The sequence below is a fragment of the Cylas formicarius genome, unplaced genomic scaffold (genome assembly GCF_029955315.1).
Source record: "Cylas formicarius isolate icCylForm1 unplaced genomic scaffold, icCylForm1.1 PGA_scaffold_10__41_contigs__length_53128322, whole genome shotgun sequence".
NCBI lineage: Eukaryota > Metazoa > Arthropoda > Insecta > Coleoptera > Brentidae > Cylas > Cylas formicarius.
Window position 1 is genome coordinate 19,039,290 of NW_026844214.1, and position 14,197 is coordinate 19,053,486.

Here is a 14,197-nt window from a genome sequence, read left to right on the forward strand (position 1 = left end):
CAGAAAATTCTCTTACCACTGTTGCATATTAAATTAGGACTGATGAAACAGTATGTTAAGCAGAAGAATGTTTTAAGCACTTAAAATTTTATTTAATTATTCTTATCTCATTCTGACTGTGTAGACTTGTATATCATATTTTGTAATGTGATTTTACGAATGTGGATGCTGTAAACGCAATTTATATAGCTCAACCAAGACTTGAGGTCCCTCAAATAAAACCACCAACAAAATTAAACAGCTGTTATGTATTTTCATACTTAGGACAAAAATATATAAAAACAAAAGGCTTAAATTACATTTAATAACCGTTCATGGGGAGTCAAAAATGACTCAATATGAATTCTTTTCCCTTTAGTTTCTTAATTGCGAGATTATAAAATGTTTTCTAATGACACTTCCAACTGAATAAATTGATGCATTAAATATGTGCCTTCTTACCCAGAGAAGCTTGCAAGGAATTCAGTTACTAGTTTCTTAAGTTCGGCATCAGTGGCATCTGTAATTTTGCCTTCCTTCGAAATACTTTGCAAAAGGTTCTGGTGACGACTCCTAGTTTGAAAAAATAAAACAAAAACGTAAACGATTCAATACTACAACAAAAATAATTTTGAACTCACTTGATGTGTTCAGAGAACTGCTTCTCAAAAACAGTGATCTTAGAGGGATCAACTTTGTCTAAGTGCCCCCTGACACCGCAATAAATGATCGCTACCTGTTCTTCAATGGCCATAGGGACATACTGGCCCTGCTTCAAAAGTTCAGTTAAACGAACACCCCTGTTCAACAACTGCTGGGTGGCAGCGTCCAAGTCAGAACCAAACTGAGCGAACGCAGCCACTTCACGATATTGAGCCAATTCCAGTTTCATGGAACCTGCTACCTAAATTCCCGACATTTTACGATTAAAACTAGGTTTAAACACTGCATTCACTTTCATTCCTCACCTGCTTCATGGCTTTTGTCTGAGCGGCAGAACCAACTCTTGATACAGACAGACCCACGTTAATTGCAGGACGGATACCTTTGTAGAACAATTCAGTTTCCAAGAAGATCTGCCCGTCAGTAATGGAAATTACATTGGTTGGAATGTAGGCAGATACATCACCAGCTTGGGTCTCAATGACCGGCAAGGCAGTGAGGGAACCACCTCCGTGAGCCTCAGACATTTTCGCGGCACGTTCCAGCAGACGAGAATGAAGGTAAAATACATCACCGGGGTAAGCCTCACGACCTGGTGGACGACGCAACAGCAGAGACATCTAGTAACAGTGATTTTTGATTGAATATAATTATGACGCCTTATAAATCGGTATATATCCCCCAAATGCATTTAAGAGAGCTTAATCGAAGTTAAATTCTTTTCTTTCTGTTCCAGCGATAGACAGGGGGATTGGAAATGATGCTTGGTTTGCTCTACCACTTCAGTTAAATAGAAAATCACTTTGACAATCCAAAATCACATTCTGAATGGTTGCCTTTGAAATGCTTAAGTTAATATGACCTGTTTGCTAACATATTTTTGAACCTTATACCTTATATAGTCTGATGACTTTTGAATATCATTTCTTTTTAAAATGAGAATAGAGTGATAATGAAATTGATAGCTGTTATAGGACTGATATTACATTATATAACTTCAAAATATTTACTTTTGTGTAAATCAAGAAAAAATATATCTATACATTTGTATAATACATTGAACCATACTCAAATGTTTAAACTACAAAATTAGGAATTATCTCATTTTACTTCATTGCAAAAATAATTGATGATTGTCTTGACTCAAAAAAATATGACAACTACGGACTATAAAGAGCTCCTCACTAGTGGTTGTGGTATCAGATGGTCATTGTAATTAGCAGTTGCATATTTTTGCATAATTGCATAATTTCCTGTACTTTGTAAGTATATTACGAATTTTGAGTTCATTACTGTAATTGAGATAGGCATGTTCATCAATGAATATTGTGGGACTAACCTGGCGGTAAGCGACAGCCTGTTTGGAGAGATCGTCGTAGATAATTAATGCATGCTTTCCATTGTCCCTGAAATATTCGCCCATTGCGCATCCAGAATATGGAGCCAAGTATTGCAAGGGGGCGGCATCTGAAGCAGTAGCAGATACAATGATAGTGTAGTTGATGGCACCAGTATCGGTAAGACGCTTCAGAATTTGCGCCACGGTAGATCTCTTTTGGCCAATCGCGACGTAGATGCAGTACAGCTTTTTTTTCTCGTCGTCGCCATCATTGAATCGTTTCTGATTGATGATGGTATCAATAGCCAGAGCGGTTTTTCTATGTTAATGGTTCCTTAATACTCAAATATATGGATATCATTTAAAAATATTACCCAGTTTGACGATCGCCAATGATTAATTCTCGCTGTCCTCTACCAATCGGCACAAGGGAGTCTACAGCCTTAATACCAGTCTGCATAGGTTCTCTCACAGATATTCGTGGGATGATACCAGGAGCTTTAATACCGACTCGGAAACGCTGCTTGGTGTTTAACGGTCCCTTTCCATCAATGGGATTACCTATAAAAAGATAGGTAAACTGAAATCTGTAAATTGATTCAACAAATTTACCCAAAGCATCCACAACACGACCCAAAATAGCATCTCCTACAGGTACATCAACAATAGCTCCAGTTCTTTTCACAATATCACCTTCCTTGATTAGCTTGTCATTACCAAATACTACAACACCAACATTGTCAGGTTCCAAGTTAAGGGCCATCCCCTAAAAAAAAATTAAAGCTTAACATGTATATTTATATGTAAATATAATCCCAAATGTTAAGTTACTACTGTAATCAAACATAGATTCTAATTTAAAAAAAGACCAATTTTATCCTGTAAGAATTATGTTATAGGGCTAATTTGCAATTTCAGAATTTTTATCTTAATAACAAACCTTAAGTCCGGATGAAAATTCCACCATCTCATCAGCCTGAATGTTGTTAAGACCATAAACACGAGCGATACCATCACCAATGCTCAGTACTCGACCAGTTTCGTCCAAATCGGCTTTAGGGGCTGCGCCCAGGATGCGTTCTTCAAGGACCGATGAAATTTCCACACCACGATTAGATGCTGTAGCGTGAATCTTACGGGCTGCAACGGAAACGGCTGGAAACGCCGCTCCAGCGACCTAAAAACATCTCGATTTAAGATGAGCTTTAAAATGACAAGTGGATCACATTTTTCTCGATTACATAACCATTCTTAACTTAAATGTTCTTGCCCTTTAGGAATTATTACGTAATTTAAACTGCAGTTTTGGGTAAACAGCACAAAAAATCAGAACAATGTTGAAGTGTTATATGTCTCTAACAATAAAAAACATTTTTAGAGAATTATGGATGTTATGTCACTACTCCTCAAAACTAACTTGCTGATGGAACACAAATATTGTACTTGGGTAATTCCTACCTGCTGAACATTTTTGGGTAAATTTCTAGCCACGGAAGCGGCTACCCGCACTGAAAGTAAGGACATTTTCGACAAAATCTAATTTTCGTAGCACGGTCCCAACACAGCAAATGCCGAAAATGGACGATGTGGACGAGCGGTATCGCAACTTCTCTCGGATGACGTCTGAATGTGGTGCCATCTAACGATTTGAATATCAGTGTAGCCACATGTTTAAAATTTGTTTTTTCCAATGACAATTATTCATCGTTCATTGTCTTAATTTTTGACGCTGCGATTAAGGCAACGACAGCACATTATTTATATATTTGTGACAGATCGGACAATAACAACTACATTCGCAGCAAAAGTCCATGGCTCTGAGTAGTTTTCGAACCGATAATTATGATCATTACTGATTTTTATGCTGTCATGTGCATTAGTCACAGTGCACGTTGAGGATTAACCGCAAAACAGGAAGGTAGCCCCAAGGATCGCGTAGTTCCAATTAATGTAGCTTATGAAAATATTTGTTCTGACCAAACTATACGTGGTGGGTCAGTGCTCGTTGCAGTTAAAAATCGTCGACGTTTGTCGGCTGTGGGCCAATGAGTCTTGCAGTCTATCCAAAGGTTTAGTGCAAGTGCGTGCCTTTCCCGTGACGTCACCTTTCCTGCGGGAATAGTATATTATGCAACAAGTGCGGTAAACGGCATTTGACTCACGAGTTTTTAATAAACGAGCAAGTTAAAAAGTTTACCGAACGTGTTACATACTAAACTTTTTATACGACCGTTAGTTTTTAAGTACATTTTCGCAAAACAACACGAATACATTCACTGACATGACCGTCAGAATTGACAAACGTGAAAATTCAAAGCGTGGGAAATATCCCCGAAAACATCCGATTGCTCCCAAATCCGTGCGGTAAAATGCCGGAAATGTCCGAAGTGGCTTGGATTCATGGGAAACGAAACTGACGTGGTAAAGTGACGCTTCCCGCACGCTAGATCGGTGGGTAATTAGGTATTTTACAGATGGGAGTAGAAAAACAAGTTTTATGCTTTTTTTGGTACTATTATCAATAAATTTCGACAAATTACTATATACTATTTGATCAATATGCAATAGCCAAATTGCCTTAAGGTCTTACAGGAATTAATAGAATTTGAGACAGAAGTATTAAATCCCAAATTGTTTTTCATTTTAAAAAGTATAAAAGGTTGTAATGGTCATCCCGCATCATAATTTTAAACAAACTGTAGACTTCGGGACTCTACTCGATTGCAACCTTACCGACTTACCGACGTTTTGGTCGCTGCCAGATAAAAGTTTCCTTTAGCCCGAATACTGTCTATTTCTTTTAAAAATCTGATAAATTTGACACCGTAATGTAATAAAAATATCTTTCGACCGATAAGATAAAAATTTGATTGGCGGGCGGATAAACTAAAATCGGGTATTGTTATATCCACTAATATGCGAATTTATTAGGAAAATAATGAATCTATTTTTGTCGATATTTTTCATTTTCTTTGTTAATTTGAAAGTTTTTTCGCAAACGATTTTGGAGTTGAGCGACGCTAAAAGTTCAGTAACATGGAATCCTGCCACCGATGAGACGGTTACTGTTCAAGCTGAGGAAGGATATCAAATAGAACTGAACGTGACGAGATGCGATTTGGATGGCGAAAGTGGCGATTACGTCGTTCTCAAAAATGGTAATTCATCCAATTTTGAATAAGCTATTTTAACAGTAAGGAAAATAATTACACAGAGTTATTCACGCTATACGGTCCCGAAATATTGTGACTAATACAGGTGACTTCCAAAAAGTTGTATTTTTGAGATATGTGTGATCCTTATTAAAATTACTTTCATATTTTGAAAATTAAGTTACATTTATTTGCACCGGAACCCTTGTTCATTAAAAGAAAATTAAAAGTAAAAAGTTTTCTGAATCCTTATTTTATAAAAACATTACAATTTTCTCAGTTACGGCACAACTAGGATAAATTTAAGACCATTTTGGCGAACTTAAATAATTATTATAAACTTGTAACAAAGTGCCTTTTTCATGAAAAAGGACACGCATTTTTTAAAAATAAAGCCGCACTATTTTTTTTATCCATTTTTTTATTTATCCATTTAGCGCCTTAAAATGCATTTTAAATGCATGCTTACGAGAAAATTTTTAATGTTGTTAATTAAAATAACGAATCATGAATAAATTAGGTTTTAATGGCAATGGAAAACACAAAAAATTCGACAGCAGTTCAAAAAAATTGTCAAATAGTAAAGGTCGGGCGCAATTGTTGTTTCAATAAAATATTCAGACTTATTGGGCGATTCGGATGAGGACGACGACTATTCAGCGATGATGTTCACCTACAGCACTGGCGGAACAAATCTAAGTTACTTGTATGAAAGCAATAAGATTTCAGCCGAGTACGTTGCTAGAAATGCATCGAGCAGGTTCACAGCAGTATTTACAAGAAAAGGTAGGGTTAACGGTTAAGAAAAAATAATTACATCGTAATTTGTTGCGCTTTTCAGGTCAGGCACTGACAACCACAACGACCGAAGTACCTACCACAACTGTAATCTTACCAACACCAGAAGATGAGCAAAATGTGGGTATAACTGTCTACTTATACGGTGCAAGTGCAAATTCGTACAGAAACGAAAGTACCCACTTTAAAGAACTTAGAGCCTCTCTTGCTCAAATGGCCAGCGAATATGCAACTTTACAAAATTGCCCTGTCAATGGATCTATAACGTAAGTCAAACTAGAAGAGAACTTTATCTAGTACTGGGTGTTATTGACATTTCAAATGACGACAAAAATTCACGTTATTACGGTTGCAGTCTACTATTTCAGAAAAATAGATCCTAAAGTAGTGGAGGTACACTTTATAAATGTCTCTAAAAGAAATGGATCTGCAAATGGCTTTTTATTAATATTTCCGAAACAGGTTAAAAGTTTTGAAAGAGTAGCAGTTTAGTACTTTTGGCCTGCTAAATCGTCTCTAAAATTATAAATGTAAAATGTTGGTGAGTTGTGTAACTTTTGCTGCAGGCACAGCCATATAACTATTAAATAATATAGTGTCATAGTTAAAATTGATGCGCCGGCATTGATATTTTCGTAGCGCTATTTTCTTTCTAAACAATGATTTTCACACACTTTTCCATTTTTCCAGAATATTTTGACAAAATACTGCCATATCCAAACTAATTGACGATCTTCCAGTGGTCATGTTAATCATTGGCCTTAGGTCATTGGTTAAGAACGAGATTTTAAATCTCGTGCATGCGCATGTTAAATGGACGTTCTCAATTTTTTTTTCATAGTTGCTTCACGAGTCCCTGTAATATCAGCTATATAACTTGTGGGTTGACTTTTAGACATTTTTCATAAAATCGAAAACATTGTTTTCTGTTGCAAGAAAAAGGCGCAGATTGATACCGCTAGGATGCTCCATTTTCGAGGAAAATGGATTTTAAAAATACACTGTCCATCTTATTTGTTTATCAAAAATTAAAAAGTACTCATTTGTTAATTTTCATTTGATGGCTCGTTATGATAAATAAAAATAACATTAATCAGTAAGTTTAATTCATATTTCCTTATTCAATGGTTAGCAATAATAAAATCACTAATTTACGTTAAGTTCTCAGACGAAATTGACCTTAGTAAACAAGAGTACACAAAAATAATTCTAACTTTAAAAGGCAAAAAAGAATGTTGAAGCACAATCGAATCACTATTACTTTTACAGACTCTGCCTATTCTAATAATAGAAATTTTTGAAGCGACGATAAAAAAAATGTTGTTAAGCGTTTGAAATTTCCAGCTAAACTCACCAATAAGATCTAGCGGCGTTTAACAACCAATAAGGCTGCTGACAGTTCTTCAGTGCGACGGGTTTCAGTTTAGATATAACATTTTTAATTCTGCACCTTTTCTCAAATATGCCCCGATCTCATTAGATAGTTTCAGTGTGCGGACATTGATATTTAGTTGTGAAATTTGGAGTTATGCGCGGAAAATCAGTTTTTAACATGAAAATATTGAGTAATCGAAACAACTGCTGAGAATGAATATTGGGTCCCATTAAAAACAAAATGACTATCGTCGTTGCTCAGAAGCATATCAATTAAAATTTTGTCATTGTCTGTCAGGTGGTTGTTGAATTTTTGAAATCGGAAGGTTTTCGTGCAACCACGGTGAATTAAAAAACAGTGGGTAGTTAGTTTATGCTTATAACAATTTTTTCCATACAAAATATTAAAAAAGAACTAAAAACACTTTTTTTAATTTTTCAAAGACTTCCACAGGCTATTGTAATACTTTTTATAAAACTTCTGGATTCCTCCTGCGTCAGTTTTTGTTGAGTCGAACTAGCTAATGTTTCGCCAATTATCCTGTTGACTTCAGTTTCAGTCAAGCTCTGAAGAAGCCAACAGGATGATTGGCGAAACGTTAACTAGTCCGACTCATCAAAAACCGACGCAGGAGGAATCCAGAAATTTTACAAAAAGTGAACTAAAAACATCTTTTTGGTTTATAGAGACCAACAATGTATTGTATAGGTACCTAGTAATAATAATACTATTATTGCAGGTCAAGCAATGTTCTAATAAGCTTCTTAGAACAGTGTCACATTACGTGGAACGAATATGATAAATGTATCAGCTTAACATTCGCAATTCCAGTAAATTTAATCAACGATGGCGAAAATTCTTTATGGTCAGGTTATCAATTTAATGAAGAACATCTGAACCTGATGTGGAACACCCTCGCTTCAAAAAATGTCGCAGATTTGGGTTTAAAGCTGTACCCGGTGCCAAACGTCAGTGGCATAATGACTAAAAGAATGGTTGCCATATCTTTAATAATCGTAATACTTATAATTTTCTTACTATCTGCAAGATGTATAAGAAGGAAATACTCTCAAAGAAGGTATAGTTAGCCAGCAGTCGAATGTAATTATATGCAATAGATAATTTTTTTTAGGCGCAGGAAATTAAGCGATACTGTATCAATTGTTAACGATTCAAACAGAAACAGTCGGTTGTCCCTAACGCCGCACTACCTTCAAGAGACTCCTCCGTTGTTTGGAAGTGATTACCCTATATTTCCTGGTCAGGATCTTAATAGGGGATCGACTTTTACTAAACCTACGTTTAATCATGCCACCTGTGAGTAATCATCGCTGCTATTTATACATATAAACTAATTAATGTACGGACTAGATAGCTTTCCTGTTGATTGCTAACTAATAATCTTCAAATATGCTGGCGTGTTTTAGATAATGACGGTATGGATGAAAACAGCCTGGATATTGAAGAAAACAAAGTGGTGGTTGTAGCAGATATTATTAATACAGAAACACCTGCATAAATTCTGGGATAATTATACAAACAATGTATACTTGTGAATTTAAAAAAAAATGTTAATTTATAGTTAATTGCTTTGCTTAATTACGTCTATAGGTTTAATACATAAAATATTTTTTTCTACCCGCTAATCTATTATTCACTGACAGCAACCGTGTTCGAAATATTTTGGTTTGAAACATAGACATATAATATTGTGGACCTACTACGTTAAAAAGTGATGCCCCCATCTGGCTATGGTATTTTCGTTGAGGTGTGTTGCCACATATTTTTATAAGAACGTAAAATCAGTCTCTGAAATCTGAATCTGGCCATTGTTGTTTGTGATTATCTCCTTTTGGCGTTTGTTAGTGTTAAATGGATAAACTTGCAAAAATGTTATAGATAATATATAACAACTTGTGGGTGTATAAGAAGAATTCATAATCCCAATACTAGAAAAAAGAGAAATGAAGATTCTTGTTTAAAGTGCTGAATTAAATAATTATACTAGTTTATTAATTCTGTAAAATTAATTTGTGTTCAATTCTCTTATCTTTAGGGCTAATTGTTTATTGACTTGCTTTATACTAGTTTTTAATTTTCTTTTGCAATATCTAAGGTGTTTTAACCAAATTGTACATACGCATCTGTCATAATTATATATTTGGAAGGCGAAACTTTCTGCAATTCCTACACTTGCGATGAAAGAATGAGCGATCTGTCTATATGAGGTGCTTGTTGAACATTGTTTCCACTTATATATTTCAATGGAGGTTAAACCAATAACTTTATAAAAACAAACGGTATGTGTCGATTTACAGGCACAAATTCGGGAAAAAAGCTGGTATCGTATCGACGGGGCTTAAAGAACAAAAACGCCAAATTACTTACTCACTTAACCCTGCACTTGTCTCTTTTTTTAACAATGTTTTCCACACCTTAATTCCCTTTTTGCCTAAAAATTTAATGGGATTTCGACATATTTTGAGAAATTACTGCCGTAAAAACGAAGCGTCCGAACATTGACGACTTGCCAGCGGCCATGTTGGTTGTTGGAAGCCGCAAGACCTCATGGGTGGAACGTCAGAATTTACAATTAAAGCTGCCATTGGTTAAAAACGAAATTATAAATCTCGCGCGTGCACAAATTGAACGGACCTTCTCAAAATGTTAGTACATAGTTGCTTCACGAGTTCCTGCACTACTAGCATAGGCAGGACTTCTATATGTCTAGTAGCTATATGATTTGAACCACATAGCTGAAATGTGCCGAAACACCTTCACGTTCCATATTTCGTTCAATAAGAGGTATATTTTTCAGAAAAAAAGGAAACTCCTTAAAAAAACCGATTGACAATATTTTTCGCAATTTAATCTTTCCGGAAGGCCTTACGCTTTTTAAAAAATACCAAGATCGATTCTTCAAACCCACATAGCTATAAGATAATATAGTGGCCCTACTACGGTAAAAAGTGATGCGCCGCAAATGGCTCTGATATTCTCGTAGAGACTTTTGCGCGAGTGTCACCCGCAACTAACTGAGTTGTCACATTGCCTTAATTTTTCTGAAAAAATTACTAACAGTTTGTAACATTGTTGTTTACATTTTTGGTGTTTATGATTTTCTCCGTCCTTTTTTCGTGTTTTTGTGAAAAACTTGTTGTTTGTGGTCAAAACTAAGGAAAAGAATTTGCCTATATACGGGTAAGTATTGCCTTATCTACAAGTTCATTTAAAAGATTTGAAAGAAAAGTGGTTTCTATAGGACTCCTCACAATCTTGTATAATTTGCGCTTTCAATACTTGCTCCTTAACGAAATTACAAGTGTAGCAAATATGAGGACCTAATAGCATATCAGACAAAACCGAGTGATTTAACAAACTGCAAAGTACACTTAAATAGCTAGATAGAAAAGGTGTTTGGGAAATATGTTTTAGTGTAGAGCAAGTTTTACAAGAACAATCACAAGAAATACTTGATAATTACAAATCCTTGTAAACCTTAATGTGGGAAAGTTTCCGTTTGTCATCATCACGCTTAGGGAAAACGAAATTTGCTTTTCGGTTGGTCAAAAATTACAGAAATTGTTAGCGCAGAAAGTGAGGAATCACCAGAATATATGTGCAGGATATTTTTGGGAAGTCTGAAGGCATTACAGGAAATCTTTGAGAATTACCAGGAATTCTAGACAACTATTCAAAATTTGGGGTACTTCATTTGTAGGTCATCTACCTCCTTAGAGAGGTAAGTGAATACTGCAGTACGTACATACACAATTTGACACTGATTAAATAGAACCAGTTCTATCAATAAATACTGATTTTGTAAATCTGCTTTTTGGATTCGGGGCAACTTCAGTTGGAAAAATATTTTATGCACAACTTGGGAGCAAGAGATATTGATTAGTCTCCGACTATTTTCCCTACCCTTGCTTAACTCGAGAGTAAGTTATGTCCTTGACTCGTAAGTATCACCTACCTCCCTTGTGTGAGTAACTATTTAGTACAAGTTGTGGGACTGATCCATGTTCTCTATCCAATTTTTTTCTGTAGACTTGCACATATGTCTGTTCTTTAGTTTTGATATAACAATCACTTACTAGGTAGTGCCATTCAATTTACATTTTATTTTTGAATTTACTAAAAAATGACATTGTAAGGACCAACATATGTGGAGGTCACGTCATTTAACAATTGCTGTTAAATATTTGTTTCCACTCCCGTCTGTAAAATACCTAATTACCCACCGATCTAGCGTGCGGGAAGCGTCACTTTACCACGTCAGTTTCGTTTCCCATGACTCCGAGCTACTTCGGATATTTCCGGGATTTTACCTCACGGATTTGGGAGCAATCGGATATTTTCGGAGATATTTCCCACGCTTTGAATTTTGACGTTTGTCAATTGTGACGGTCATGTCAGTGAATTTATTCGTGTTGTTTTGCGAGAATGTACCCAAAAACTAACGGTCGTAGAAAAAGTATAGTATGCAACACGTTCGGTAAACTTTTTAACTCACTCGTTTATTAAAAACTCGCTCCGCTGCGCTCCACTCTTGTCAAATAAACTCGTGAGTCAAATGCCATTTACCGCATTTCTTGCATAATATACTATTAACGGCGAATTTTTTGCGGTAGCCGCCATGCAATTTTTGCTAGAAAAATGTTTTTTAAATTTTGAGACAATAAACTCACTTTTTAGGGTTTGGTAATGTTAATTCTGTTACAATTACGGCTAATTGTTTATTGACTTATTTTATACTAGTTTTTAATTTTCTTGGTTACATTTTCTAATACCTACAGTTTTTTAACGAAATTGTCCATTGGTACTCTTCGTAATTAGGCGAAACTTTCTACATCTACCAGATTTGTAATGAAAGAATGAGCGTTCTGTCTATATGGGGGGCTTGTTGAACATTTTTTCCACTTAGATGTTTCCAGTGCGATATCTAGTACCTCAAAGTTATATTTACATTTTTAAACTCACATTTCGTGAATTCGACTTTATTTACATTTTCAATGGAGGTTAAACCAATAAGTTTATAAAAACAAACTGTTTGCGCCGATTTACGAGCACAAATTCTGGAAAAAATAGCTGGTATCGTGTCTATACAGCTTAAAGAACCAAAACGCCAAACTACTTACAGAATTATATTAAAGACGCCGATTTCTGTGCTGTAATTCTGCATAATATTAACCCTGCTAATTTTGTTAACAACGTTTTTCACACCTAAGTTTCTTTTTTGCCTGCAAATTTAATAGGAATTCGACGTATTTTAAGAAAATACTGCCGTAAAAATGCAGCATCCAAACATTGACGACATGCCAGCGACCATGTTGGTTGTTGGAAACCGCAAGGCCTTATGGGTCAGAATTTGCAACTAGAGCTGCCATTGGTTAAAAACGAAATTCAAATCTCACGCATGCGCATATTGAACAGACCTCAAAATTTTGTTACATGTTGCTACATGAGTTCCTGGAATTATTAGCATCGGCAAGGCCTCTATATCTCTATATGTCTCGTAGCTATATGGTTTGAACATAAGGCCTTGCGACTTCCAACAACCAACGTGGCAGCTGCCAAGTCGGTAATGTTTGGATGTTGCATTTTTACGGCAGTATTTTCTCAAAATATGTCGAAATCCCATTAAATTTTCAGACACAAAAGGAATTAAAGTGTGGCAAGCGTTGCTAAAAAAATTAGCGACAAGTACAGAGTTAATATTATGCTGAATTACAGCACAAGGATCGACGTCCTTAGTACAATTTTTCCCAAATGTATGCCTGTAAATCGGCGCAGTTTGTTTTTATAAACTTATTAGATTAGCCTCTATTGAAAATGTAAATAAAGGTGAATTCACTAAATGTGACTCTAAAAATGTAAATATAACTTTATTAAGAAATATTTTTTTCCAGGTGCACACTCCAGACTGGTTTTGTAGATAAGATTTTGGTTTATGCCACAACTATGACTTGCCTTTGATTATAATAGCATTTTATATAGTGTTTTATTAACTCGTTTTGAAGTTCACAGAAGACATAGTGGCACGTTGGAGAATGAACACAATGTAAAAATATAAATGAATAAATACATGAATTATTTAATAAGGCTTTTATTGAAAAGAATAAAATACATTGTTGCTTATAAACAATAAGAAATTAAATAAAAAAATATGCTGCATTTTTTAATAGCATAATATTTATTTTCTATTTACACAATGGCGTCCAACATAAGATGTTACTCTTGTCCAGAAACTTTTACATTACTTGATTTGAGAGGATCACTACCTTTAAAAATTACAAAAAAGAAGATGAAACCAATAAACAAATGTTCATTTATAATACATTAAAATTGGTCAATCCTCAAAACTGCCCAGCAACGGCAACATCGCGAGCACCGTAAAAAAAGGTTGCCTGCAAAAAAGGGATCGGCGCTGCCGACCCTTAAGAGAGACCACGGGACGCTGGGTCTCGACATTACAACCCGTGCTAGCAAACGTTAAGCTTCGTTATTCATTTTCATATGTTTTTTCCTTTGTTTGTTAGTTGTAAAAGTTTGTTAAGTTGTAAAAGTTAAAAAATAAAGTTATCGAAAAATACAGTCCACTCAATCGAACAACAATCAGCGCAGCAAATAACGTGGACCTACGTTAAAACCCACCATTTTGGTCCTACGAACCGGATTGAAATTTCGTTTAGAAGTCTTCTAGTCCCAGCGAGTGGAGAAGACAACCATTAGAGGTTCCTGCGAAATTACGTCGAATAGAATTGAAGCGAGTACAGCGGTTGGCAACCAGCAGACGGCAGGTGTCGACAAAGAGCAAGTAGGTCCATTCCATTTTCCAAAAATTCCATTTCACTCTCGAATATTTTCAATTTATTAGTTAGTTTTTTC

At 35.4% G+C, this 14,197-nt stretch overlaps 2 protein-coding genes across 2 annotated transcripts; one reads left to right on the forward strand and one right to left on the reverse strand.

Annotated features, from left to right (window-relative positions):
* Positions 1–229: 229 nt before the first annotated feature.
* Positions 230–3,606, reverse strand: LOC132706637 (ATP synthase subunit alpha, mitochondrial). The gene is made up of 8 exons (XM_060678101.1): positions 3,440–3,606; positions 2,922–3,158; positions 2,594–2,747; positions 2,356–2,542; positions 1,982–2,300; positions 948–1,262; positions 621–883; positions 230–552 (listed from the first exon to the last, which is right to left on the reverse strand). The coding sequence occupies exons 1-8, from the start codon at positions 3,503–3,505 to the stop codon at positions 438–440; spliced, it is 1,656 nt and encodes a 551-aa protein (XP_060534084.1). The 5' UTR covers positions 3,506–3,606; the 3' UTR covers positions 230–437.
* A 1,256-nt stretch (positions 3,607–4,862) lies between these two features.
* Positions 4,863–8,880, forward strand: LOC132704449 (uncharacterized). Its single transcript, XM_060674457.1, has 6 exons — positions 4,863–5,139; positions 5,755–5,919; positions 5,975–6,197; positions 8,046–8,384; positions 8,439–8,623; positions 8,734–8,880. Exons 1-6 carry the CDS (start codon positions 4,920–4,922, stop codon positions 8,823–8,825), a joined length of 1,224 nt encoding a protein of 407 aa, XP_060530440.1. The 5' UTR covers positions 4,863–4,919; the 3' UTR covers positions 8,826–8,880.
* Positions 8,881–14,197: the final 5,317 nt, after the last annotated feature.

Excerpts from the sequence above, each read along its gene's own strand:
- LOC132706637 (XM_060678101.1), bottom strand. The coding sequence starts at position 3,505 with ATGTCCTTACTTTCAGTGCGGGTAGCCGCTTCCGTGGCTAGAAATTTA. Across the intron at positions 2,543-2,593 it reads TCGTGTTGTGGATGCTTTGG|GTAATCCCATTGATGGAAAG; the intron begins GTAAATTTGTTG and ends ATCTTTTTATAG. Across the intron at positions 1,263-1,981 it reads AGGCTGTCGCTTACCGCCAG|ATGTCTCTGCTGTTGCGTCG; the intron begins GTTAGTCCCACA and ends CACTGTTACTAG.
- LOC132704449 (XM_060674457.1), top strand. The coding sequence starts at position 4,920 with ATGAATCTATTTTTGTCGATATTTTTCATTTTCTTTGTTAATTTGAAA. Across the intron at positions 8,385-8,438 it reads AGGAAATACTCTCAAAGAAG|GCGCAGGAAATTAAGCGATA; the intron begins GTATAGTTAGCC and ends AATTTTTTTTAG. Across the intron at positions 8,624-8,733 it reads TACGTTTAATCATGCCACCT|ATAATGACGGTATGGATGAA; the intron begins GTGAGTAATCAT and ends GGCGTGTTTTAG.